Here is a 25,175-nt window from a genome sequence, read left to right on the forward strand (position 1 = left end):
CATCATTAAGGCTCAATTTATTTCGCGAAAAATAAATGATTTGAAAAAAAATTCTTAAAATGATAGCATGTATTGCTTGGAATAATTAGTGAATAAAAAAATATTTTTTTAAGTAAATAATATTTTTAATAATAAAAAATATTTTTTGGAGAAAGCTAAAAAAATTAAAATGAAGTAAAAAATTTTCGACCACCGACGCTAATTGGTCCTAGAAGATTATTTTTCTACTTTTGCCCCAAAAATTGATTTCTGATCGGAGAAATTTATTTGGCAATAGTTAAAAATTCACTCTTCTTATTGTCATGCACGCCCTTAACAATTTGGTAAAGTAGGATAATTGCAAAGATAAGACATAAAGTTTCTGAGTCGGACAGTCGAGGGACTTGGGCATTATTTGATCGATGGAGGATTTAAGATTTCCTGATAAACTTTTGGAAGACCTTCAGTGTTCATTTGACCATAATAAGAAAACTTAATTCCTCAATTGACCACCGAGCAAAATTGATTTGTAGCATAGATGCATTCGAGGGAGCTGACGATACTAAAATATAAGAGCTCCGATGTATGAGCAAGTTCTATTTCTCAAATCCTTTTTTATCGTAAAAGCGACTTGTCATTTAGATACGAGCTCTCAATAATATTAATTGCATATAACTTTCTCTATCTACTAGCTTGAGCTTTTTTGCGACGATTCGCACAGAGCTGGTGTGTTATTTAATTAGAAAATATCGGGCTGCGGATTGCATGAAATCGGGTGACTAAGCTAGGAATTGCTTGATATTGAAAACGTGCGGGGTCGATTGAAAGGAAACTGTCATGGTTACAACAGAGGAGTCCTAATTACAGCAGATGCTCTGTTGAAGAGGGGGGCCGGCGCTGGCGGTCCGGTTCGAGCGGCCGGCAGAGTTCAAAACAGCTTAAACAGCAAGCCCCCGTGAGCAGCGAAGAACGGGGCGAACACCAACGACTCGACCGCCATGAGCTTGATGAGGATGTTGAGCGAAGGGCCGGATGTGTCCTTGAGGGGGTCCCCGATGGTGTCGCCTATTACGGCCGCCTTGTGAGCATCCGAGCCCTTAGGCCCTAGCGTTCTGGCGTGCTCGGAAGCGCCGGCCTGCACACGCCCGGATCAATTTAGACTTTGAGCCGATTCAGATGACATGATCAAAGCGCGAGGCACACGAGTGGACTCACCTCTATGTACTTCTTTGCATTGTCCCATGCCCCACCGGTGTTAGAGGCTGAAATGGCAACCTAAACCAGAAACCAAAACCAGATTCATCAATTCAGTTATGTTGGAACCGAAAAATGTCGGTACTTGTGATTTGAAGAAGGTAAGGCAATAGCTAGATACCTGCACGCCGGAGACGAGCGAACCGGCGAGAACTCCTGCGAGAGTTTCCACTCCGAATAAGGTACCGGCGACTAGTGGGGTGAGCATGACCAAGGCGCCGGGCGGTATCATTTCCCTCAGCGAAGCATCAGTCGAGATTTTGACGCAATTCGCATAGTCAGGCTTGGCCGTTCCCTCCATGAGACCTGGAATGGTGTTGAACTGCCGCCTGACCTCTTCGACCATTTTCAGTGCCGCACTCCCGACGCTCTTCATCGTCATGGCAGAAAACCAGTAGGGAAGCATGGCGCCGACAATCAAGCCTATGAACACCTTCGGGGTCAATACGTCGACGATTGTGATGCCTGCCCGGCTCACAAAGGCACCAAACAAGGCGAGAGAGACGAGGGCCGCTGATCCAATAGCAAAACCCTGAAGAGAAAAAGGCGGACGGTGTAACGAGGTTCTTCAAATCACACACATTAGCTGACGGTAAATGATCATTCGAAATTTTGATAGGCCATTACCTTGCCGATGGCAGCAGTGGTGTTTCCAGCAGCATCCAAAGCGTCGGTCCTCTCACGTATTTTGTGGCTCATTCCAGCCATTTCGGCGATCCCGCCAGCATTGTCGCTGATAGGTCCATAGGCATCAATAGCGAGACCGGTAGCAATAGTACTTAGCATCCCCAACGCAGCCATAGCGATTCCATACATGGCGGCCAAGCTGAAGCTAACGAAAATAGCAATCGCTATAGCAAATATCGGGACGATGACTGATTTGTAGCCCAGAGCCAATCCGAAAATCACGTTGGTCGCAGCGCCAGTCCTGCACGAATCCGCCACGTCCTGCACCGGACTGATACGATCACTAGTCAGCTGTCCTGGACTTACATGCGTCCTTGGTGACCACCAATGCTACATGATCTGATATATTCACAAGATGAAGAGTCACAAATCCTGAAGCAAAAACTCACCTGTAAGCATTGCTTGTGTAGTACTCCGTGGTATAGCCAATAACAAGTCCAGCCCACAAGCCGGTGGCGACGCAGAAGAATAGGTGCCTGTGAGCATATTAATCACATCACCGAAAATCTTCTAGGAGGCGTAAGAATAAAGAAGAATCCGAAATGACGATGGTAGAGCAGGAAGCGTACCAGTTCTTCACGACTTTGTCGGTCCCGAAATTGTACATAGTGAATTCCGTTGGAAGAGCGAAGAAGCTGACCATGGCGATGCCGGCAGTCATCAGGACGGTCGAGATAAGAAGCTGGCGCTTCAAGGATGGTTCAATTTCACTCACGTGCTTGATCTCAGAAAGATCTGTCGCGAATAGTGTTGTTATCAAGCAGATGACAATCCCCATCGAGCTGATGATGAGTGGATAGGACATGGCCGAGTAGTCATGGCTTGTGCCGAAAGAAGAGATCGACGCGACAAAGAGCGCAGCGCATGATGATTCGGCATAAGACCCGAAGAGGTCAGAGCCCATTCCCGCAATGTCCCCGACATTGTCGCCCACATTGTCTGCAATTACCTGCAAAACAAGCACTTCATTGAGCATATCCATTCCTATATTACTTGCAACAATTTCATCTCTAGACTGATGTAGAAGGAAGTGAAAAAGAAAAAAGTTACAGCTGGGTTCCGTGGATCGTCTTCAGGGATATTTTTCTCGACTTTCCCAACAAGGTCTGCGCCGACATCAGCTGCTTTGGTATATATACCTCCGCCAACTCTTCCAAAAAGCGCCATCGAAGAACCGCCAAGTCCGTAACCAGTAATAGATTCATACAGCCCCTCCCAGTCATCTCCGTAGTAAATCTTGAACAGATTGATGGACACATATAGAACAAGAAGGCCATTGGCAGCGAGAAGGAAGCCCATCACAGCGCCAGACCGGAAGGCCACAATAAATGCCTTCCCAACACCCTTCCTGGCTTCTAGAGTTGTCCTAGCATTGGCATACGTCGCGATCTTCATCCCTAGAAAACCCGAGAGCACAGAAGTGACAGCGCCGAGCAAGAAGGCTACTGTGCTAAAGACTGCATTGGCCAGAGCCGGTTTGCAGAGATTTCCCGGGTTGTAAGTGCAAGGTTCGCTTTCGGTGCTAAAGCCCTTAACTGAACCGAGGAAGAGGAAAATGATGGCGCCAAATGCACCCACGAAGATGCTGAGGTACTTGTACTCAGTAAATAGGAAAGATGTCGCCCCTGGAACAAAAATGGTCAAGTATCGATGTAGTTAGGATCAATTTCCAAGTTGAAGCAATGCTGCAGAAAAAGAATCTAATGGTATAATCCATTTTGTTTCTCTTCTGCCAAGTTTCACACTTCAAGTAGAGTACTAAGAATCATAATAATCAGTAAAATTCTGGAGAAATGGTTCTTCAGCGGCAGATGGAGCTAGACTAATCCTGAAACAAGCATAAGCAGTTATTTTCCGGTTTTTCGGTCGGACAAGCCTAAGTCGTTTGAAAATCTAGATTACCACCAGTTGTTTCCAGAGAGTCGCCTCAATTATTGAACTCTACCCAACAGTAATCAGTTGAATTTAGATATGAATTACATAAAATCATATTTTGGTATCTGTTCATTCAGACAGTACCAGGCCGTCCGACTAGTAGAGACGAGGTTTCTCGCCGGGCAGAGCATTTCCTTGGCTGAAGATCAGCTTTTGATTGGTTCAGCACATCACTTTGGTCCTATTCTATATTACCCTGCTTGTATAATAATGGAGAACATTGTGATGATGATGCTGGGTAATATATAAGGTGCCTGCCCAGAGTGAGTCTTGTCTGATGCATATGATCTTTAGCAGCAAAAGATGACAGAACAAGGGAGTGATAAAAAAAAGAAAATATTTGACAACAGCAAGTTCTCCAAAGGCAAACACAACACCTATATATACATCATTCATAATCTACACAGCAAGCAGAATTCACTATCTCCAGAGCCATCACAGACAAGTCACAGAAAAACAGAGAGCCCTGAGAAGTTCTCTTAAAAGATTGAATCAGGGACTTTACCAACAGCGATGGCATTCTGAATCTCAGAGCACTTGATGACAGCATCAAGCTGATCAACACCATCCTCCTGATCTTCATTCTCGATCAGGCTGTCATGGTAGCCATTGACATCCTCGGAGACCTTGACTCTGGACACCAGGAGCCACTGGAGCAGAGCAAACCCAATGCCCACCAGAGCAGACCCAGGAATCAGAACCTGGGTCACGACATCACCCCACAACATCCTCAAGCAACCAAGGAATCACTGCACGTTAGCCTGAACAAGTTAGCCACGGGTCTTTTGAGTGCCGCTACAGATTCTGAGCCTCCCGAGATGCGCAAAAGTGCATTATACGTAGGAGGATATATTCTGAGTGGCCATGCAAAACGGGGCCAAGAAGATGTTGGAGAACCGGTAGTTTTGATCGACGGATGGGACAAAAAAGAAGGGTGCTCTGCATTTTCCAAAGTTGGGAGGGATTTCTCTTCCTTTTTAGGGTTTCTTGTTGGATTAAAACTTGGGTGCTATACCAGTAGGTTTGAATGGCAGCTTTTGGGATCTTCGATCCATATCCGAGATCTCTAAGTTAATTACAATGTGTCGGGATATGGATAAAGTTGGCCAACGTCAGCATGGCATGGTAGGTTCGAGACAAGAAAACGTTTAAGTCTTTGCATATGCATTAATGGGTCAAAAGTTTTTTCATTTGTCTAGATATGTTAGCCCATACAATCCTGTATCATTAGCTGTCACCTCTAGTTGGGAGCTTGATTCATACTGTTTACCGACACAAAAGCATGGGATTTCACTCTTGGATAAGCGAGCGGGGTTTCGGGCACCGCCTCGACAGGATTTGCAAGGGGCAACTCTATTGGACCGCCAGAGGACTTTTATGATTTGAGTTCTCATTTTGTTGATAATATGAATATTAGCTCGTAAATAGCTAATGAGTGACTATATGATAACGTTATCTTGTGAAAAACGCTAATTATTATAGAATTTTCGACTTTATTAGATATAACCTTAGTTTATGAATGAATGAGTATAGCGATAGCGTCCCGTTGGCATAACAGTATAGCGGTATGATGGTGGAATATTAGGCATAAAATTCAGAGATGGATTCCGTCATGATTGCTAAATAATTTTTGTTATTCATAACATTTACGATTGATATTGCATCATACTGTCAGCTTCTCAAATTCTTTTTACATCTCAAATTTTTTCTCTTTTCATCTTTATTTTTTATTTTATTGTATTTGTGCGCTAATCAGCAGTTGCTTTCAGGATTTTACCCTAGTCCATCTCCTTTCCTATCTGCTAAAGACGAAGAAATTCACCATGCCACGATCAGGTTCGGCAAGAAGATAAGCTCCTTTGTGAATTTTTCAAAGGCCCACCATGGTCAAGAGCCGGAAATTTCCAACCGCAATGATAAGAATGAGGAAGAGGAGCATCATGAATTCACATGTGTCAACCGGTGATGCTCCTCAGAGTCACATCAACAGATGGTAATGAGAGGAACGGCCATCAGAGTCGTACTCAAAAGCCAATGGAGTTTGTCCATCTCATGATGTGCTTCGAGTCGTGCATTCTGAAAGCAGCCAATAGCCATGCCATTGCCACGTACTGATCTCCTTGTATTGGAACCATCCTGAGAAGGGAGAGTTTTTTGTTCTTGGCCAAGGGAAAAGATGAACCTTATCCATGCATTTCACTGGTGTGAATGGTCGCAATGGGCTGGTGGAGCCCTCATAGACTTTTGTTATCCATACCCTAGAAGGGGTGGATAGGATCGAATCCAAATTCACTTTCTTCTCTCTGTCTCGAGTTCTTAATCGAGTTCAATTTCAAAATAAAGAATCGAATTTTGCCTTGTAGTTTTTGGGTAGGAGTCGTTCTTCTCCTTTTAGGTGAGCTACTTTAATTTTTTTAAAGCATTGACTTTTTATGTCATTAGAAAAGTTAGCGCATGATTAATTAAATAAAATTTTATAATGATGTTATTTAAAGGGTTTTTGCTGGCACATAGTGACAGAGTTCATTTAAACACAGAAAGATCGGTAGATTTTTAATGTCTCAGTAGGTTATGGCTCAAGCGACCTTTCTATCAGAAATCAAGTTATTGCAGCAATTATTGTTTTCAACTATTACTTTTTGACAAAAAAAAACTAATATTTGTAAATTTCCATGTCAGGAAAAGTTAATTACGTAAAAAGATATAGTAGATCCTTTTTTTTTTTTTCATATGGCTAGCAAGTTATCAAGAGAAAAAGTAATTCAACTTATGAATAATCAAATAATTCGCTTTGGCTACTCTAGTAAGGGTTTGTGATTAAATACTTGATAATTATTCATTTGATTAGTAACTTTCTAATAGTAAAAGTAATTTTTCACTATATAAGCTATTAGAGTTTCTCCACTTTGATTGTCACTTTCCATTTAGGATAGTAAGTTCGGTTGTACACGTAATCAGGAATAGATTTCTCATCTGCAAAATTACAGGTGATCTTCACGCACCTAATGTTGAGTATTTTCTGCACGTAATTTAATAACTTTTGTAAACTTTCACATATTTGTAGTTTGTAGTTTTTTACTTATGCTAATTGAACGAGCTAAGCCTCCATTTGTTTCGTGGAAAGTAATTGATTTGGAAGACATTTTCCTAAAAATGATTGTGTATATCACTTGAAATAATTAGCCGATGAAAAATATTTCCATTATGAACAACAGTTTGTGTCTAAACGATATAGATGATCATTTTTTGAAAAGTGTTTTCTAACTTGCTCATTTTCTGCAAAACAAACCGAGTATTGATCGTAACTTACAATTACAAAGAAGTGTTAAGCAATCTCACAAATATGTCACGTCTCAAATTTGAATTTGAATCTCCCTAATCTCATGATTACGTAAATTTATTGAAACTTGAAATTAGGGGTGAGCGTAGTTCGGATGTGCGGTTCCCACAATGAAACATGGAACTGCCTACTTTGCATTCATCAATTAATATCATGGTGAACCTAATTTCTATGTGGGTACTTCTTTGCAAGGAAAAGGTAAGAATAATAACAAAATCTGCGTTAGGGCCTTGCTTAGTGTGATTTTAGGATGAATGCTCTCATTTGGACATTTGGTTTCGTTTCTTGCTTATCATTTGATAGAAAGCCAAATAAACTTTGAAGAACTATTTGTTTAAGCTTAAATTTTTCATTACAATCTCAATTGCTATGCATATTCTTATTTCAAAATATCAGATTGAGTCAACCAAAATAAAATATACACATCAATGCTCAGTAGCTATGATTGGACGTTCAAAGAGATGCATTTGTGAGTAAGTGGCGAGGGACAGAAATAGATAGAGGCTCACATTGAGAAAAGCAACATCCAAGTAGGAGACGTTAATCTCAACGGAGCACCTGTGAGAGGGGTGAGAAAGACAGTAGGGTAAAGGGAAGCATTTTGATGTGTGTTATATTTTAAGGACCACTAGATACGAATATGATTATAAGGAAAAAGGAAAAAAGCAAGCTAGAAAGACTCATTTTCACTTAAAGTGAGCTGGAATTTTTTAACTATATATGTCGGTTCGATCCGAATGGGCAGATGTGCGGTTCCACGCTTGGAATCGAGAAATGGATGGGATTTCACAATCTTCCATATGTATTTTGGAAGACCACAGCTATCTAGGAATGAATGATAGAAAGGAATGTCAGGTGGGCTTACGCTGTAGAGAAAAGTTATTATTGAGATAGAGATTTATCCTCAGAGAGGAAGCCCAGATAGATCTCTCTCTCTCTCTCTCTCTCTCTCTCTCTCTCTCTCTCTCTCTCTCTCTCTCTCTATATCATATATATATATATATATATATATATATATATATATATATATATATTGAGAAATGGATATTGATCTGGTTTCAAGATCTATGAAGAAGAGAGATCCCTAAATATTCTTTGGAAAAAAGAGATGAATAGAGTTGATAGGGCGGACCCAAGCGAAGGATAGTCGCTAACGCAACCCTTATAATTATACCTGTCTTCTTTTATGTTTGATGTCTGCAGTTTCAGAGGCGAGAAAGCATTAACCGAATGTCCAAATCCAAAAGAAAGAAAGGAGCTTCATATATTGGTAATTCTCTAAGTAGCTTATTTGACAGTCATTATAACAATCCCTAACAGCCAATCCCGATTCCTTTGCACACCCCAACTTGGAATATCTCATTTTTCTTCATACAAATTAACCTTTTTCAAATTTTTTTTAAAACATTTGCTCTTTTAAATATTAATTCAATGAACAATAAGAGATCATAGACGTTTGAACAATAAGGTCCCGTTTGGTAACGTTTCTATTCTAAAAAAGTTATTTTGATTAGAATAATTTTTTTTTATTCTGTTCCTTGAATGAGTTTTAAAAAATCAAAACGCGTTTGATAACTACATAAAATTTCTGTTCTTGGAATAGAAACACGTTTAGTAACTACATAAAATTTCTATTTTGGGAAATAATTTCTCTTTCCAATTTGTCATTTAAATCAAATAATTACATAATCACATTTGATGACTTTTCTCAAACCCGACATTTGCGATCCTCTTGCACCATGACATCTTTTTGACCGGAAGGATAATACGCTAAAATTGTTGTTTTCCCATGCTTCTCTTGTGGATATGCATACGAAAGAGGTGACTCTTATTATCTTTTATTGCTCAAAATGGATAAATTTCATCTCTACCACATAGGTGGCTCATTTTTACCCATGGATATCATGTGGATGATCACTAATGCAGCATGGTACTCTATCAACAAATCAGACAAGGCTTAGAAAAAATCGGAAGGCAAAATCACAAAAAATAGGATTGGCCAGTTGAATGAACCAATTTCTTACTTTTTGAGATTTTTGGGAATTTTCGGGATTTTTTGAAATGATTTGCCTATGAGGGGCAAAATCGTCATTTGGGAGAAATTGGAAGGTAAAATCACCAAAAATAGAATTGACTAATTGAAATGACCCATCTCCTAATTTTTGAGATTTTTTTTTATGAATTTTCCATTTTTTGGAATTTTCATCATTTTCTGATTTTTTTAATTAATTCTTGAAATTTTTATTAATAAAATTATTCGGATAGGGTCGGGTTGACCTAGCCCACGCCTCACAGGTGCCCGACAAAAATGAAAGAAGACTATCATTGCCTTTTTGATTCTTAAAAGTATTCTTTTTTTAGAAAACAAACTTTCTTTTATTCTCATTTTTAATCCAAAAGTGTTCTCGAGAGCAAGAGCAGAATCAGAATCAGAATTATTTGTATTACCAAATATGTTTCTGATTCTTTTTTGTTCCGGAGAACATAATCAGAATAACAAAAACGTTACCAAACAGGCCCTAAGAGATCACGGGCATATGTGATTTCGCAAAAAAAAAAAAAAACACACACACACAATGAAACATGGGGTCATATTGAAAAGGGTTAATACCATGGAAAACCCCAAACTGGTACACTTGTGACAAATTTACCCCAAATTATTTTTTTGACCACAAAAAACCCTAAACTGGTACACTTGTGACAAATTTATCCTAAACCGGTACACATGTGACAAATTTACCCTCCGTTAATTTTCATTAAATTTAACTATCAAATTGTTGATTTAGTGACATGTGATAGTTGACGGGTATATCAATATGGGGTTTTAACCCTCTATTTGTTACTGGTTTATCAATTTGAGATAGGCGATCTTGAGATCTGACAAGTACGGTCTCGTGGAAGGCAAAAGCATTAGAGACGAGGTCTTCGAGCCATCGCATTTCTTTGTAAGATCGAAGACTTGCTTTTCGTATCATTGTTACCAGGTTATCCCCATGATCTCCATGGTCGGGATCTTCGCCATTGGCCGCCCCTAAGGCTTACCTATTTATGTCAAATCGTGAACCTCCTTCCTTCGGTAGTCTCTTCTTGTACGATAACACCATCCATAGCGCACGGATGGGTGGAGCACCAAGGGTTGTGTCCTCCCATACCGTAGCGGACCAAAAGCCAAAACAAAGTGACGATTTAACGGGGGGTGAATTTGTCACATGTGTACCAGTTTAGGGTATTTCGTGGTCAAAATAATTAGTTTAGGGTAAATTTGTCACAAATATACCAGTTTAGGGTTTTTGGTGGTAAAAAAAATAGTTTGGGGTAAATTTGTCACATATGTACCAGTTTGGGGTTTTTTGTGGTCAAAAAAATAGTTTGGGGTAAATTTGTCACGGGTGTACCAGTTTAGGGTTTTTCATGGTATTAACCCTATTGAAAATCTCTTTTGCATGCGAATTCTTCAAATTTTGATTTTTTGATTTTTGACCCATCAAGCTCGAGCTACTTTCGATTGGGTCCCTCCCATAAACCCTACACTCTGAAAACCCCCAAAAGTTATGAACACAGTTCATTTGATTTGCTCAGGCGAAGGGTACGAGCCTCGTCTTCCCCAATTGTTGCTTCGATTTCACCAATTCTACTCAACCGCCTCCATTCGATGCAAAACATGCCTGCAATTTTCCTGAGATCGCGCATCAGATCTTCTTCGCATTCTCCAAATTGCGCATTGCGAACCTTCTCCATTCGCTCTCTGTTCAGTTCCGCCACTCCATCGACATCCCAGTATGAAGTCCCGAAACCCTCTCGCATTCGCAGCTGTGGCTTCGTCGCTGGTTCCTGTTCACGGTTGGGTGCAGGTTGGGTGCGTCATTTGGAGGAGGCATTGGGGAAAAGCAGCTGCCCGGTGCGTTTCGGGGGCTTGCGACTGTTCGCTGCACAACCCACCATCGAACCCGCGACCTCCGATGGCCTGACGGTGGAGGGAATCATTTCCAATCAGTGGACGATCCTCGAAGAGAGCGAGAGCGATTGGAAGAGCCATGCCGCCGCCATCGCTCAGTCCATAAGCTTAATCAAGCGGCGCTTGCAGGTAGAACAATGTCTTTTTGATTTTAATTTATCATTGAGTTGCTAATTAGTGATCGGAGTAGATTACTCAGACACGTTCATTTTAGATGGGGAAAGTTGCATTTTCATTCGTGTCGCAGTCCACAAAGTCTTAGGGAATTCCTAGAATTTGGTGCCTAAAGTTCACATTTTGAATATTCTTGGTGCCGTAACCGGGCTTTGAGAGTGAAGGTCAATCATCAAAGTGCGTTTTTTATGCTTTTAGTTAAAAAAATGTTGGCATTTCCGGTGTGTCATAAGTTAATTGTGTGAGTGGTAATGCTACTTCTGATGTAGGTAAAACTCTAACGAGGGACTCTTGATGCCAATTTGATGTAGTTGGAGGCGCAAAAGATAGCAAAAAGAACAACAAAGTGGGCTAAAATGGAGTTGGATTTAAGTTGGAATAGAGAAATATATATTCTAGGGTTTATAGAAACTAACTGCATATATTGAATCAAGAGAAACTGATGACAAAGAAAACACTTAAAATACTAGAACTAGGATTCTGCTCCTGCATCAACTTCTCTTTGGTCCAAATTGTAGCTTTCTTATATGTTCTTCAAGTTGAGCTACCGAAAATCTGCCATAAAAAAAAAATCAGTGGTTAGATTTCGACTTTTGATGATGATTTTGTGTACTTCTGACAGTGGAAGAAAATGTTGGTGAGGTTGGAGCTGTTGTCAACACAATTGGATAAGCTGGACCTTTGGGATGATCCTCAACATGCTGGAAAAATAAGCCGTGAACATGGTAACCTCATGGGTAAGATGAAGGAGGTGATGGAATTCGAACAGGAGTTGCTTGAGCATATTGACATGATAAAGCTTGCTCGGGAAGATAATGATGCCGACTTGGAATCGGTGGGCTCCTGGTTTCCTCACTAGGCATGTATTGTCCCTGTTTCATGTCGTGTCCTGTGCTGTGCTACTCTTCCAGTCTATATTAAGTCAGGACAAGTTATCGACGGAACGGTTTGGCAGGAGAAAGAGACGATGGCAACACACCTCATACAAGAGGGAGGGGGTCCAAACAGCATTGTATACGATCTCGGCAGCCTTCTTGAACACCCTCTAAATGAGCCAAACTTTGTTTTTCGAGATTAGTAGTGTGTTTATTTAACTCACATATTAAAAGATCATGGTGTGAAGAGTATAGGGAGTAACTGAGAAACAATTGCACCCTACCACTGGTGCAGCAGTTGCAAGTAGGATTTGTTATTCATCAGACCAAGTTTCACAATTACCTAAATCCCAGATATCTACTTGCTGGCATATCGGCATTGTTATGCTTGTTAGTTAGCATGATACACTTTACACGTGTAATGTGTACTATAATTTAGATTGGACAATGCAATACTAGGATCCCTATCCCATGTTCATGTCTTGTCGCTTTTGAATTTTCTCCCTGGTATCTGTATGGTTCTCATTCATTTTCTTTTGTCCCCTTATAGTCAAATTATTATTTCTCCTTTTGAATTATTGGGTTGCAAATTGCTAGTGCTTTGCTTCCTTGCTGCATTTACAAGTGTGTTGGCATCATTTCTTCTTTCTGTTAGTGCAGGAATCATTGAAAGCTTTGCTCAGGATGAGAAGATTTTCAAAAGAGAAAGAGCTTGAAGCTTTGTTAGCTGGAGAGCATGATTCTTGCTCTTGTTTCATAGAGGTCCGAATCATGCCTTCTTAACTCGTAATTGTCATGTGCTTGTTATGAGCACTTATATGTGCTGCATATTTTTACATTTTGGGCGAGCCTCTTATAGGATGCATAAGTGAGTTTGAGCTTACCCACACCCAACATTATCTTCTTTAGTGCCTGGACAACCTAAGAATTCAATGCTTTGCTCATATATGTATAAAGGTGCAAGCAGGAGCTGGGGGCACTGAGAGCATGGATTGGGCTGCAATGGTTATGAATATGTACAAAATGTGGGCTCAACACCGAGGATACGGAGTAACTGTGGTGGATGAAATGCCTGGTGAGATTGCGGGAATCAAGGTTCACCTCCTTACCATTGTTTCACATGTTACTAAATTCCTTGTTGTATTTTTTCCCCCTGCAAGAAGCCTATTTAAGTATAATATTTCAAAGTGCGAAGTATATTTAGCTATATGCATGTAGCTCTTCCTTCTTTTTACTTTGCCCTAGATTACTCTGTTTCTGTAGCTGAGTTGCTAATTGTGCTGACTAGCGTGTGTGTGTTTTAGCGAGCAACAATTAAAGTGGATGGTGAATATGCATTTGGATACGCCAAGGCTGAAGTAGGTGTGCATAGGTTGGTACGAATCTCACCATTCGACAGTAACAAACGGCGACATACTTCATTTGCTGCTGTTGCTGTAATTCCAATCTTGGGTGAGGGGTTTTCCCATGTGCAAATAAATGAATCTGATCTTCGAATTGAGAGATTTCGAGCTGGGGGAGCTGGCGGACAGCATGTTAACACAACCGAGAGTGCTGTGAGAATAGTTCACATTCCTACTGGAGTAACTGCGACTTGCCAAAATGAGAGGTAGACGGAATCAACCTATTTTAAATTTTTGCACTGTTGACTCATTGCTGCACCATAATGAAATTTGGAAATTTGGATTTACCCTACAGGATGCCCATTCATTCCTTTTTTTGAGGCGCTGAGTTCTGTTGTCACCTTTTTCTGATATTGCAGATCACAACATCAAAACAAGGCTTCAGCAATGGCGGTGCTCCAGTCTCGGTTGGACCAGCTTGAGATGGCCCGACAGGCTCAGATGAATGCACAACATACACAATCTCTTACAGAGATAAGTTGGGGCAACCAAATTCGTTCCTATGTCCTTCACGTATGCCGTAGCATCTGCTCTTCTCCTCTTAAAAACCATTTTATTTCGGTTGTGTAGAAAGCTCTTTCTGACTGTCATTTTCTCCCCGTGCAGCCTTACCGGATGGTCAAGGATCTCCGGACTAACTATGAGGTTTCTGACCCTGATTCCGTCCTAGAGGGAGATCTGGATGGGTTCATCTTGAGCTACTTGTCAGACTTGATGGACAAAGATGAAGCCAGCCCATGAATCTATCTAATTGGTTCTCACTCGAGTTTTGGTCCTGCAGCAGAGATGACTACATCCTGCATCCCTAGCAAGGACAAATTCATGATTGGCACTAGGGTGTGGGAAAATGGGCCTCAGCTGCATCTTAAGTTGTGGTACATGCTGAAAGATTCTAGCTTCTTATACACTGTCTTCGGATGACTAATTTTTTGTCAACAGCCATAGCAGTTGAAGTGGTTCTCGACTTGACGACCAGAGTAGCATATATTTTTCCGTGTAAATGGCAGCAAATGGGTGAAGAAAACTAGCAGAATCAGACCTCCGCATATGATGTCACCACATAGCTGGGTAAGTGATGAAGATATGTTAGGCGCCTTTTGATGAAGCAGGATTCGCTTCTTCTTCGTCTTCTTCCTTTTTTTCAGTTTGCCTTACCGAATCCACCTTTTCCAAGTGGGTAGAGATTTGATCTTGATGACCCAAGAATGTTGGACGTTCTTGGGTTTATGAGCTCTTGTATGAACAAATGACTTAGCTGCTTAACTTGTGAAGTTTTATGAGCTCTTGTATGAACAAATGACTTAGCTGCTTAACTTGTGAAGTTTCTCGCCACACGATCATTCAAGTGCAATGTGCTGGAGACTTTAGTTACTCTCAAAAGGCTAAATTTCATGCCACAACAGTGTTGTCATGTGTTTGGTCAGCATCTTACATAAGCCTACTCTATGTACCTATAATGTTTTTTTTTTTTTTTGCCAACGAGGGTTCTTGCTGTTTTACTTGATGAGAAAAATGGCATCTCTTTATAATTCATAAATACCCAGGATGACAAAACTAACATCTGTGAAGAACAAGATGGATATCCGTGAATGACTGTAATTTGGAATTCATTAACAAAAATTTGGTAGTTATGAATGTACAAACTTGCCAAATATTCTGCCTTTTTTTTCTTTTTGGCGTTTTCTACATCTTATTAGTCGGAGTTTGTTATGGATACAATCTCAAAACATCAAAATTCCCTCGTATCCTTTTTGTGCACAATTTCCGTCTTTAAAATTACGGAATTGAACTCATATCCCTTTTGTTTCAGCAACTTGATTTAATTTCGAAAATAACAAGAAAGGAACTTCAATTTTTTTTTTTTTTTTGGCAAAGTCAATTTTAGTGTTTCTTTTACAATTTGTCTACATGTAACGAATAATGGATAAAACCAAAGTTTTGTTCGCACATTGCATATTCGTTTATGTTACTTCTTTTTTGGTCCGCATTAGTCTATGTTAAGTGTGATGTCGAGCAAGATATCTCATTAACTTTCACGAATTGCATTTTATTCTTAAATTTACTGTGTCAAATATTGTGATAAGTAGTCACATCACTATTTCAAAAATTTCACACAATTTTTGAAAATGACTTTAATCTCACGACTCTTTTCTTTCGAAAATTACTTAAAAAATCCAACAGAAATTTTCATGGGAAGGAGGTAGTTTTCCTTTTTACGGTCGTTTTTCTTTCTCTCACCACAATCTAATTAAATATAGATTTGGAAATCTTCGTTTATCTCTAACACGATTATACATTATGCCATTCTCTCTCTCTATCCCCAAATTTTCAAATTGAATTCCAAATTATCTTGTATATCCTTTTGGAGATTCCGTCGCATTATTATAATTAACATCCATCTAATTTTTTTTTTTAAGAAATCATGCTTGTTATTTTTAATTCTCGTGCATAGATTTGTAAATCTTTGTCAATTTTCTGTTCTTGATTTTGCAACTTTTTTTTTTTTTGGGCATGTGCCCTATTGTTTCCCGTATCGGAGCCGCGGTCTCCGACCGATAACAAAAGCAGCGACTTTTGCAGGGAGCGAGGCTCTCGGCTCAAGCAAGATCTGCGAGGAAGAGGAGGGAAACAGGTCGCGCCAATGGCGTCTTCTTCCTCCTCTCCAGCTTCGGTGATTACCCCAGAAGACGTCTTGGAGTCGCTCATGAACGACGGCACCATCGACGCTCTCCGGTTGAAGATCATCAATCAGCTCAAAGCCAACGTAAGCTCCCTCTCCCTTTTTCTGTGAAGTTCTGTTGCCCTTTTGGATGATTCGAGTGGGGGGGTTCGTGGGGTTGGCGCGGCTACGAGTTTTCGCCGATCCCTGGAGAGATTCAATGGAGGCTAGATTGTTTTTAGCTACTTAGCAGCTATTGCATCGTGCGTGGCGTTTTTTCGGACTAATTGGTTCGTTTTAGTGGCCTCTCGTGTGAATTTAGGGGGGGAAATCTATACGTGATCGTCAGCTCTTGGCTTTTCTTCGTTTAATCGTGTTTCTTAGCACAGGAAAGGAGGACTCGTTGCTCTGATACTCGTTGTTGCGCAATTGTTGACATTCTGCTTTGGCTTCTCTTTGCATTTACTCTTTAGCTGCTTAAAGTTTCTTGTTTTTCTCTCTTATCCGGATGCCGGTTTGCAGGAAGAGCTGAAGAGCACCACAATTAAAATGGCAGAGCAGAGCAAAGTTCTTAATACCCCGGGAGCCGAAAAACAGACCAAGAGAGAGCTATTCGATGCTCTGCGCCAGGAGCTAGAGTAAGAATATACTCTCTTTTCAGTTCGAGTTATTTCATCACATAGCTGGTTGTGCACGTTAGCATTTCATTCATGCTTCAAACTTGTTAACTCCCTCCCCGTTGCTAGGGTAGTAAATGCATTTTCTCAATGAGCTATAGGGACAACAGTTTTGAGGTGCAATCTAGTGCTTATTAATGTGGCTTTCGGCCATCTTGATCTTTGTGTCATCCATGTATTCCTAGTCTCTCACTGAAAGAGTTGACTGTCAAAAGGAGGGGGCGGGTGCGGGTGCGGGTGCGGGTGCGGGTGCGGGTGCGGGGGGGAGGGTGGGGGGGGTTCGATGTTGCAGTAGTAGTTACGGTGCTAAACTGTAAGAGTACCCTTGGTGCTACCAGCAAGTCTTCTCCCTTTAAAATGCAGGAGCAAGGGAATGGCCGGTGGTTGTCCACCCTTACCAAGAATTGAGAAGTCTAGATTTTGATACCTACCTTCCCGAACATGCCTATTTGAGATGGTGGGGAAGGACATAAAAGAACTGAAAAAATACTCCCTATATACGGTGCTAAACTGTAAGAGTACCCTTGTTGATTGCATGTAAAATTTTAAATATAATGTTGGCAAATAATAAATGGGTGGTATGGGGTTCAGAAGGCGTTGGTTCTGTGGAAACATGCTCGTTTGCATCTTGGTAGCAAGATAACATAGTTGTCAAAGTAAGATTCCAATCTTGAATTTCAACTCCCCCTTTTCCAAGCATGACATTGATCGATGGGAATTGTGACTTGTAAATGTTGGAAACAAATTGGGAAGACCTTAAAAGGGAAGCATAGCTCACTTAATCTTCGGTATCAACTTCACAAATTCCAAGTATCTTGGTAATACATGTCGACTGCAGTTAGAGTTAAATATTTTTTTTTGTCCAATCATAAGTGGAGCTCACAGACCTAAGACAGATAAAATGCGATTCTTTCATTCCTCAAGCATCCTCTCTCTCTCTCAGGGAAGGGCAGGTTGAGTGGCTGTAGGGGTTGGTGAATGAGCAGACTTGTCCTCCTAGCATCTTTTGTGGTTATAGTTGTAAGTTAGTGTCATCTTTAATTTTCTTGAACCCCAGTTGAGAAAAGATGGTGGGGAAATGGCTGTCTCTCCCTGAGAAGATGTTAGAGGGGGTTGACGGACTTAAGAAATTAATTTGAAAGAGATGAATTCATTTTTCAAGCTAACAAAGATGTGAATAGATTGGATTAGTCTCCTCTCCTGGCTGCTCTGCATGGGCAAATTGTGACTGAAGTGTGTGTCCGATAATGATCGCAGTACAACTCTTGCTGAATCACTCGGTTTTAACAAACGTACGACAAGCTGTTTGCAGCTAAACTTTGTTTCATCAAGGAAGTTTATTCTTAGGGAAAGATCCTGTGTAAAGTCATGCTGGTTGTATGGACCACAATTAGTTTTATTCAGATAATTCAGATCCGTAAATTACTATGTTCTTCCCTATTTATGCGCTCTGTGCAGCTATACAGAAACATTTTCAGTATATGTTCGTCTCCTTTTGATTTCCAAAGGTATGACATTTACTAGAAGAAGATGTATGTTGATTCATTCAATTGTTGGCACACCTGTTAGGCTGACTGGCATAACCACTTCTGGAGGAAGCTAATTTATTGGTGTGCATTGCTGGTGGACATTGGATGTTTATCAATTTGCTTGTGTTCATTTTTGTGCAGGGCTCCAGTGCTTGAGAAGGCCTCCAAATCAGTTTGGGAGTTAATTCTCGACAGTAATGGGCTGGGGAAAGAAATAAGTGAGACAGTAGAAAGAGTTTTCTGTCGATTAAGTGGAAGAGAAGCGCCACTATTTGGCGAAGCACAACCAGATAGAGCAAAAGATGAGTCCAGAGGCAAAGAGAAGCATGCTAATGTCGACAATGGAACAGATGAATTCCACTCTGCTTCAAAGAAGAGAAGTTTTGGTGATTTGAACTGAGAGTAGATGCATTTGTAAAGGAATCAGGCAATTCTTGCAGTCCTACATTATTAAGCGCTTTGAGGACACGATCCACTCAGCTGAAATTATATGAAATGTGTGAGAGAGTCCTCTATGAGACCTTTAAGCAAAACTTTTTATCAGTCCTTTCAGGATGTGAAGCGGCATGGCAACTGTCAAGCACCATCTTTGCGAAGATGTCATTGTCAGTTTTATGACAGGACTTGCAGTTTTGAATATAACTATAGTTTCTATGCTCTAGTTGGTATATCATGTTGAGGGCTATGATATAGTGATGAAGAGTGTGTATTTCATTTTTACTTTGTATCTCTAGTCTTAGTACCAGTAGTAGTTATGCTAGATACTTGCTAATGAGGCTATTAACTTGTAGTTTTGAACATATTTTTGTATGCATTGGCTTCTGTAAAGGTTTAGGTGATCCATGTTCCTTTTATAGTGAATGTCAGGGGTTTCGGGCATATTCTTAAATGCTTTTCAATGTTAAGCTTACGGTGCATACCAACTGTGTAGGCATCCGACAAATTAAGTTTGTGAACCATATTACAGACTGCAAGGTGGAGAAGAAAATGCTCTCATCCCGATTTTGTTTGTTCTCGGAAAAGCAATATGAACACTCTACTTTTTGACTACAATCATTGTCCAGAAATAAAAATGCCCATTACTGTTAGCATCAAAGAAGCAAGTTGCTCATAAGTTGAATTGCCCTTTACTGTCAGCATCCATCATGTTCCTGTGTCTCACCCATTGCAGCTGCAAGGCGTGAAGGCAACCGATATAGGTTGTTGGATACTTGAGTCACTTGTGAATTCTCGAAACCAGAGCTTTGCAACGTGCAGAATGTCTTTTTTGCACTGCTTGGAAAGTCTCTCTGGCTCAACTCAAGCAACCGACGGTCACTGCTCAGAAGCTTCGTGTAGTTTCTGTTGAGAACTGCTGAGCTGCAGAAGGAAATTCAAGATAGTGCCTCCTGAGAAGAGACAGAGTAAGCATCACTTCATGTTAGAGGGATCAGAAGTCTTTTATGTACACTGTAGTTCATCATCATATTGTGACAGGAAATACTGGAATATGTGGCTAATTTATCCAACAAGATAACGAACTACCGGCACATAAGAACTTGGCCGTCGGTGAAATCATCTGTCGGGATCCAAATCAGGTGATGATGGTTCTGCGGATCAATCTCCTTGTGGAAGGGGGGGCTGTGGATCAATCTCCTTGTAGAAGGTGGGCGGCTGGTGTAACTGCACGATGGTGACGGTGACTGGATTGCATTAGTTTAATGGTAAGAAAATTTCGATTTCAAGTCAGATAATATATCATGTGCAACCTCTATTTCCAGGATTCCTGGCTTTTTTTTCTTCAAGAGTGGCTCTCATAGCGAAAATGCCCGACCATTTTATCTCCATCTTATTCTTCAGACCGTTCACGAGCACTTTCCAGACTAATTTCCTCGTTGCGAGGTAGAACTTTCCTACCAAATCTGCTTCATGTACTGAAGCAAACTGCACATACATATATTGTTGATGCAAAGAAGTGCGAACACCAGATTCAAAAAATCTAAAGAACGAAAAATATAGCGCCATTGAAGGGAAAAAAAAAAACAGGGAGTACACATGAACATTTTTCAGTGCTAATGCCCCCAAAAAAGAAAAAAAAAATCCCAAGAGACACATATAGAAGTCTGTCACATGGACTCAATTCCATAACTAAATGTTGGGTTTGAGGAAGATATATGGAGTCGATACATATGACGGTTTAACTCATAAATCCAATCAACTTTTTTTTGTTTGTTGGCATATTTCGATAAACTTTTTAACGTTCTTTTAGTTGCTTTGTTTTGCGTTGGTCAATTTGTTTTTATAGGCGCGTTTAATTTGATCCGTCTATAATCTCTCTTTACCACATGAGGAAATTTCAAGCTAATGCTGACAATGGAACAGAGGAATTTCACTCTGCATTAAAGGAGAAATTTTGGTAATATGAACTCAGAGTAGATGGATTTGTAAAGGAATTGTTGAGGACGTAATTTACTCAGCTGAACTTAAGCCCAACTTTTCATCAGTGCTTTCAGGATTGGAAGCAATTGTCAAGCACCATCTTCGGAAAGATGTCAGTCGGTTCTATTACAGAAGTCGCAGCGTTGAATATAACTGCAGTTTCTATGCTCTAGTTGGAGGCTATTAAATTGTAGTTTTGCACACATTTTTGTATGCGTCGGCTTCAGTAAACTTTGAGATGGAAATGCGCTCATCCCCATTCTGTTTTCCCTTGTTTTGTAGCTGAAAAGTAACGGTAAACACTCTAATATGCAAAACTGTGAAAGAACAGATGAAAATGTAACAGTGAATAGAACAGAAAAGAAAACGAGAAGCCACCAACATCTTCGACTCATCTTAATCCTAATATGCAAGCAAAACAGTGACTGCCCTACTGATATATTCCTCACTCAACCCAGTGTTCATTTCTTGAATCTTGAATCAGGGTTTGGCACACGACATTTTGATGGCTAATCAAAGATGCAAGTTGCTCATTAGTTTGTCCTCGAGACGCAGAGGAACCAAAGTTGAATTGGCCATTACTGCTAAAATATCCATCATGTTCCTATCCGACACCCATTGCGTCGCCATTGCTAGCAGATCCTCCTTCACTCGACGAACCATATCCATCATGTTCCTATCCGACACCCATTGCGTCGCCATTGCTAGCAGATCCTCCTTCACTCGACGAACCTATTGGTGGTGTGAAAATCTCATTCTGCTCTGAGGGACCGATGAATTTCCTGCTACTGTTAGCATATCCATCATGTTCCTGTCTAACTCCCATTGCATTGTCATTGCTTGCAGAACCTACTGCACTTGACAAGCCTATCAGTGAAGTGGAAGTGCTGTTAATTGCAGGCAGAAGCCTTGGGTGGTACCAACTGATTGGATTGGGATCCAAGACTAACTGTCACTGTGCATTTCTCATATTTGTAGGAGTTTGCAGGACTTCGACCCCTGCTTCTCCAACATAGGGTGAGTTTGAATGTTCTCTATGATAGAGAGCTAATTCGGCTGCAGCTGCAGCACGTATAGGTGGAACGGGTTCAAACTGAGAGAGGTTGGATACTTCAGTCACAGCTGCAGCACGTATAGGTGGAACGGGTTCAAACTGAGAGAGGTTGGATACTTCAGTCATTTGTGAGTTCTCGAATCCAGAGTTTCCGGAGTTGCCAAAGGAAGTTCAAGATAGTACCTCCCAAGACGAAACGAAGATAAACACCATCAGTTTCTATTATATGCCGAAACCTGTGAAGTCATGTGTCTACAGTGTAGTTCATCATCATACAATGACGGGAAATACTGGAATATGTGGCTAATTTGTCCAACAAGATAATAAAGCGCTCGTAAGGGCTTGGCCGTCAGTGAAATCATCTGCCGGGATCCCAATTGCGTGATGCCGGGGCTGTGAATCAATCCCCCGTGTAGCTGCCCGATTGTGACAGTGATTGGACTGCGTTAGTATTGTGGTAAAAAATGTCAGGTTTCGAAGTCCGATAAATTTCCAGCGTCAAAATATGTCATTTGCAAAATTCCCGGCTTGTTTTTCAATTGTGTTTCTTATAGCAGAAACATCCGACCATTCTATCTCCTTCAGACCGTTTGCGAGCCCTTCCCAGACTAATTTACTCGTTGCGAAGTAGAACTTTCCTACCAAATCTACTTCATGTTCAGAAGCAAACTGCACATGCATATAGTGTGAATTTGTAAATGGGAAGGAAATAAACGAAAGCAAAAATTCTTCTCTTCTTCATCAATTGTAAATTACGTATAAATGACATTGAATCTTAGTTACCTGACATGAAACGATTTTGATGAATGTAGCAGGAACGCGCCCGGCTTTTAACTTCTCTTTGTCGCGAAGATTTCCCTAGAGGGTTATCGTCTTGTGCAGAGGACTAAAGGGCTTTGATTTCTCGGACAGAGCAGTCTGCACTTGGTTCACGAAAGAGTCGTCCTTATCGAGCCATAGCCCAAGCGGATCCGAGTTCTTGAGTGTCTCAGCGAGTTCCTTAGCCTCCAAAAAGACAACAGTAGATCATGAACATCCGAAAAGTGCCAGAGATCTTTTCGCGGATGGCAAGAAAGTTTCAAACTTGTCTCAGTAGTTCAAGATTCTGTTAACCCAAGAAGAGGCCTAGATGATAAATTGGCATTATTGTTACTGTTATGATAAATCATCTTTTTAGCTTTTTTATCATCTTAAGAATCTGAAGAAGAAGGAGAACCTGGTCGCTAGATTCTGGTGGAGATTTTGATGGTTCCATGACAATGCTTAGGTCGGCTGAAACTGTTTGATGAAATTGGGACCGAGCAGTCCGCAATTGGTTCATAAAAGAGTCGACGAACCTTATCCTGCGTAGAGCCAAGTTCGTGAGAGTCACAGCGAGTTCCTTGGCCTGCAAGAAAGATAATAGTAGATGATGAACGAAAGCTTGGCGACCACCATGGAAGCGGCCAAACCGAAGAAGGAGTTCCCAAGGAACAAGTTGCGGTCCAAGAACCGAGTGGCCGTCAAGACAAGAAGTCAAAGAAGAAGGAACAACTGCCCCAAGAAATCATCCAACAACCCGAGCTGAGAGCACTGAGGAGGGTGCTCAAATGGTGAGGGAGAATGTCACGGACCGAGGTTGACAACCGGTCGATCATATAGCCCAGAAGAACCTCAAGATGCCAAGACACTTCACATCTAGGGTTTCTTTAGGTTTTTCTACCATTCTCTAGAATATTCTAGGGGGCAGACGATACAGTAATTATCTTATACTCTAGAACTTTCCTATTTAATGTCGGTAGTTGAGTAGATGGGAAGATGCGATCTTAGCCTTTGGATCGAGATACAATCAATGGTTGTAACAGAGGCCTTCTACTATATCATCCCCTCATTTTGATCATCCAAGAAATACAAAGAGCATTCTTCTTCCAAAGCTTCTCTCTCTAAAACACAAGCTGATAGTAGAGGATAAAAATTTATGAAAATTTCTCTAGAGCCACTAGAGTCGGCCTCTCTCGAAAGCCATAGACGAGGCTGGCCTCCTCGCCTAGGCGACCCTTGCCCAAGACTCGATTTTCTGCTAATTCCATCCAATTTGACTAAAGAAAAATACTCACGTGATTAATTTTATCGATTAATAGTGTGGCTATAATCTCTCCGAGCCATGCAAAAGAGTAGCCCTCCTAAACAATTACTTTTGGCCAAATTTAAGTTCTGTGTCTTTGTTGGGGAAGATGAAGCAAACCTCTTTTTCTTATGGAATTAACTTAGTGAACAAAAAACTAAAACAGAATTAACCCGAAAAAAAAAAACCCTTGCTTCACTAAATTCATAAAAGGCGGCTTGTATGGTTAAAAATGACAGATAATGACTAACAAATCGGAATCATAGTTTTCCAACTTGTATGAGTTTTGTGGACAACATTACAGACTGCAACTCATCCTAATCTCATTTGCAAAACTGTGACTGCCCTACTGATGAGTTCCTCTCAGCTGAACCCAAGTTTGTCATTCCTCTTGAAAAATCGGAGTTTGAGCAGAGAACATCATTTCCAAGGTGATCCACCGGGAGGGTTTTGCTCATAAGATTGATGGCGCATCAAGGTGTTGAGTTGCTCATAAATTTGTTCTTCAGACACGGGGTAGCAAAGTCGAATTGCCCGCTACCGCCAGCATATCCATTATGTTCCAGTCCGACGCCCATTGCTTCGCCATGGCTTGAAGAACCTGCTGCGAACGAACCTATCGGTGACGGGAAATTGCCGTTCTGCTCCGAGGCGGTACAGAACATGAGTTGCCCGTTACTGTTAGAAAATCCATCCATTGCATTGCCATTGCTTGCAGAACCTGCTGCACTCGACGAACCTATCTGTGATGTGAAAGCGCCATACTGCTCCGAGGGATAGATGATGAATTGCCCGCTACCGTTCACAAATCCTTCATGTTCCTCTTTGACACCCATTGCAGCGCGATTGCCTTCAGAACCTCCTGAACTCGGCATACCTAGCAGCGATGTGAAAGTGCCGTTCTGCTCCGGGGGAACGATGATGAATTCCCTGCTGCTGTTAGCATATCCATTATTTTCCTGTTCGACACCCATTGCATTGCCATTGCTTGCAGAATCTATTGCAATCGGAGAACCTATGTGTGGTGTGAAAGCGCTGTGAATCGCTGGCGGATTACACGAACTGATTGGATCGGAGAATAACTGCCGTTGGGCATTCCTCATGATTGCAGGAGTTTGCAGTGTGTGGACTC

At 41.0% G+C, this 25,175-nt stretch overlaps 3 protein-coding genes across 4 annotated transcripts; 2 read left to right on the forward strand and 1 right to left on the reverse strand.

The window, feature by feature from the left end:
• Positions 1-695: 695 nt before the first annotated feature.
• Positions 696-4,820, reverse strand: LOC115752858 (pyrophosphate-energized vacuolar membrane proton pump-like). The gene is made up of 8 exons (XM_030691248.2): positions 4,361-4,820; positions 2,971-3,545; positions 2,490-2,869; positions 2,310-2,396; positions 1,861-2,191; positions 1,355-1,765; positions 1,195-1,254; positions 696-1,114 (listed from the first exon to the last, which is right to left on the reverse strand). The coding sequence occupies exons 1-8, from the start codon at positions 4,581-4,583 to the stop codon at positions 908-910; spliced, it is 2,274 nt and encodes a 757-aa protein (XP_030547108.1). The 5' UTR covers positions 4,584-4,820; the 3' UTR covers positions 696-907.
• Positions 4,821-10,743: 5,923 nt separating this feature from the next.
• LOC115752790 (peptide chain release factor PrfB2, chloroplastic) lies at positions 10,744-14,998 on the forward strand. 2 transcript variants are annotated; one of them, XR_004016794.2, is made up of 8 exons: positions 10,744-11,279; positions 11,947-12,159; positions 12,860-12,961; positions 13,157-13,294; positions 13,504-13,808; positions 13,962-14,115; positions 14,209-14,824; positions 14,875-14,998. XR_004016794.2 is itself a non-coding variant. In XM_030691153.2 (7 exons), exons 1-7 carry the CDS (start codon positions 10,848-10,850, stop codon positions 14,341-14,343), a joined length of 1,479 nt encoding a protein of 492 aa, XP_030547013.1. In that variant the 5' UTR covers positions 10,744-10,847; the 3' UTR covers positions 14,344-14,932. The 2 variants fall into 2 exon arrangements, 1 of the variants encoding a protein (XP_030547013.1); XM_030691153.2 differs by having other exon boundaries at positions 14,209-14,932.
• Positions 14,999-16,129: 1,131 nt separating this feature from the next.
• Positions 16,130-19,328, forward strand: LOC115752792. The gene is made up of 3 exons (XM_030691157.2): positions 16,130-16,366; positions 16,784-16,899; positions 18,609-19,328. The coding sequence occupies exons 1-3, from the start codon at positions 16,244-16,246 to the stop codon at positions 18,865-18,867; spliced, it is 498 nt and encodes a 165-aa protein (XP_030547017.1). The 5' UTR covers positions 16,130-16,243; the 3' UTR covers positions 18,868-19,328.
• Positions 19,329-25,175: the final 5,847 nt, after the last annotated feature.

This window comes from Rhodamnia argentea, chromosome 1, assembly GCF_020921035.1.
Source record: "Rhodamnia argentea isolate NSW1041297 chromosome 1, ASM2092103v1, whole genome shotgun sequence".
NCBI classification, from domain to species: Eukaryota; Viridiplantae; Streptophyta; class Magnoliopsida; order Myrtales; family Myrtaceae; genus Rhodamnia; species Rhodamnia argentea.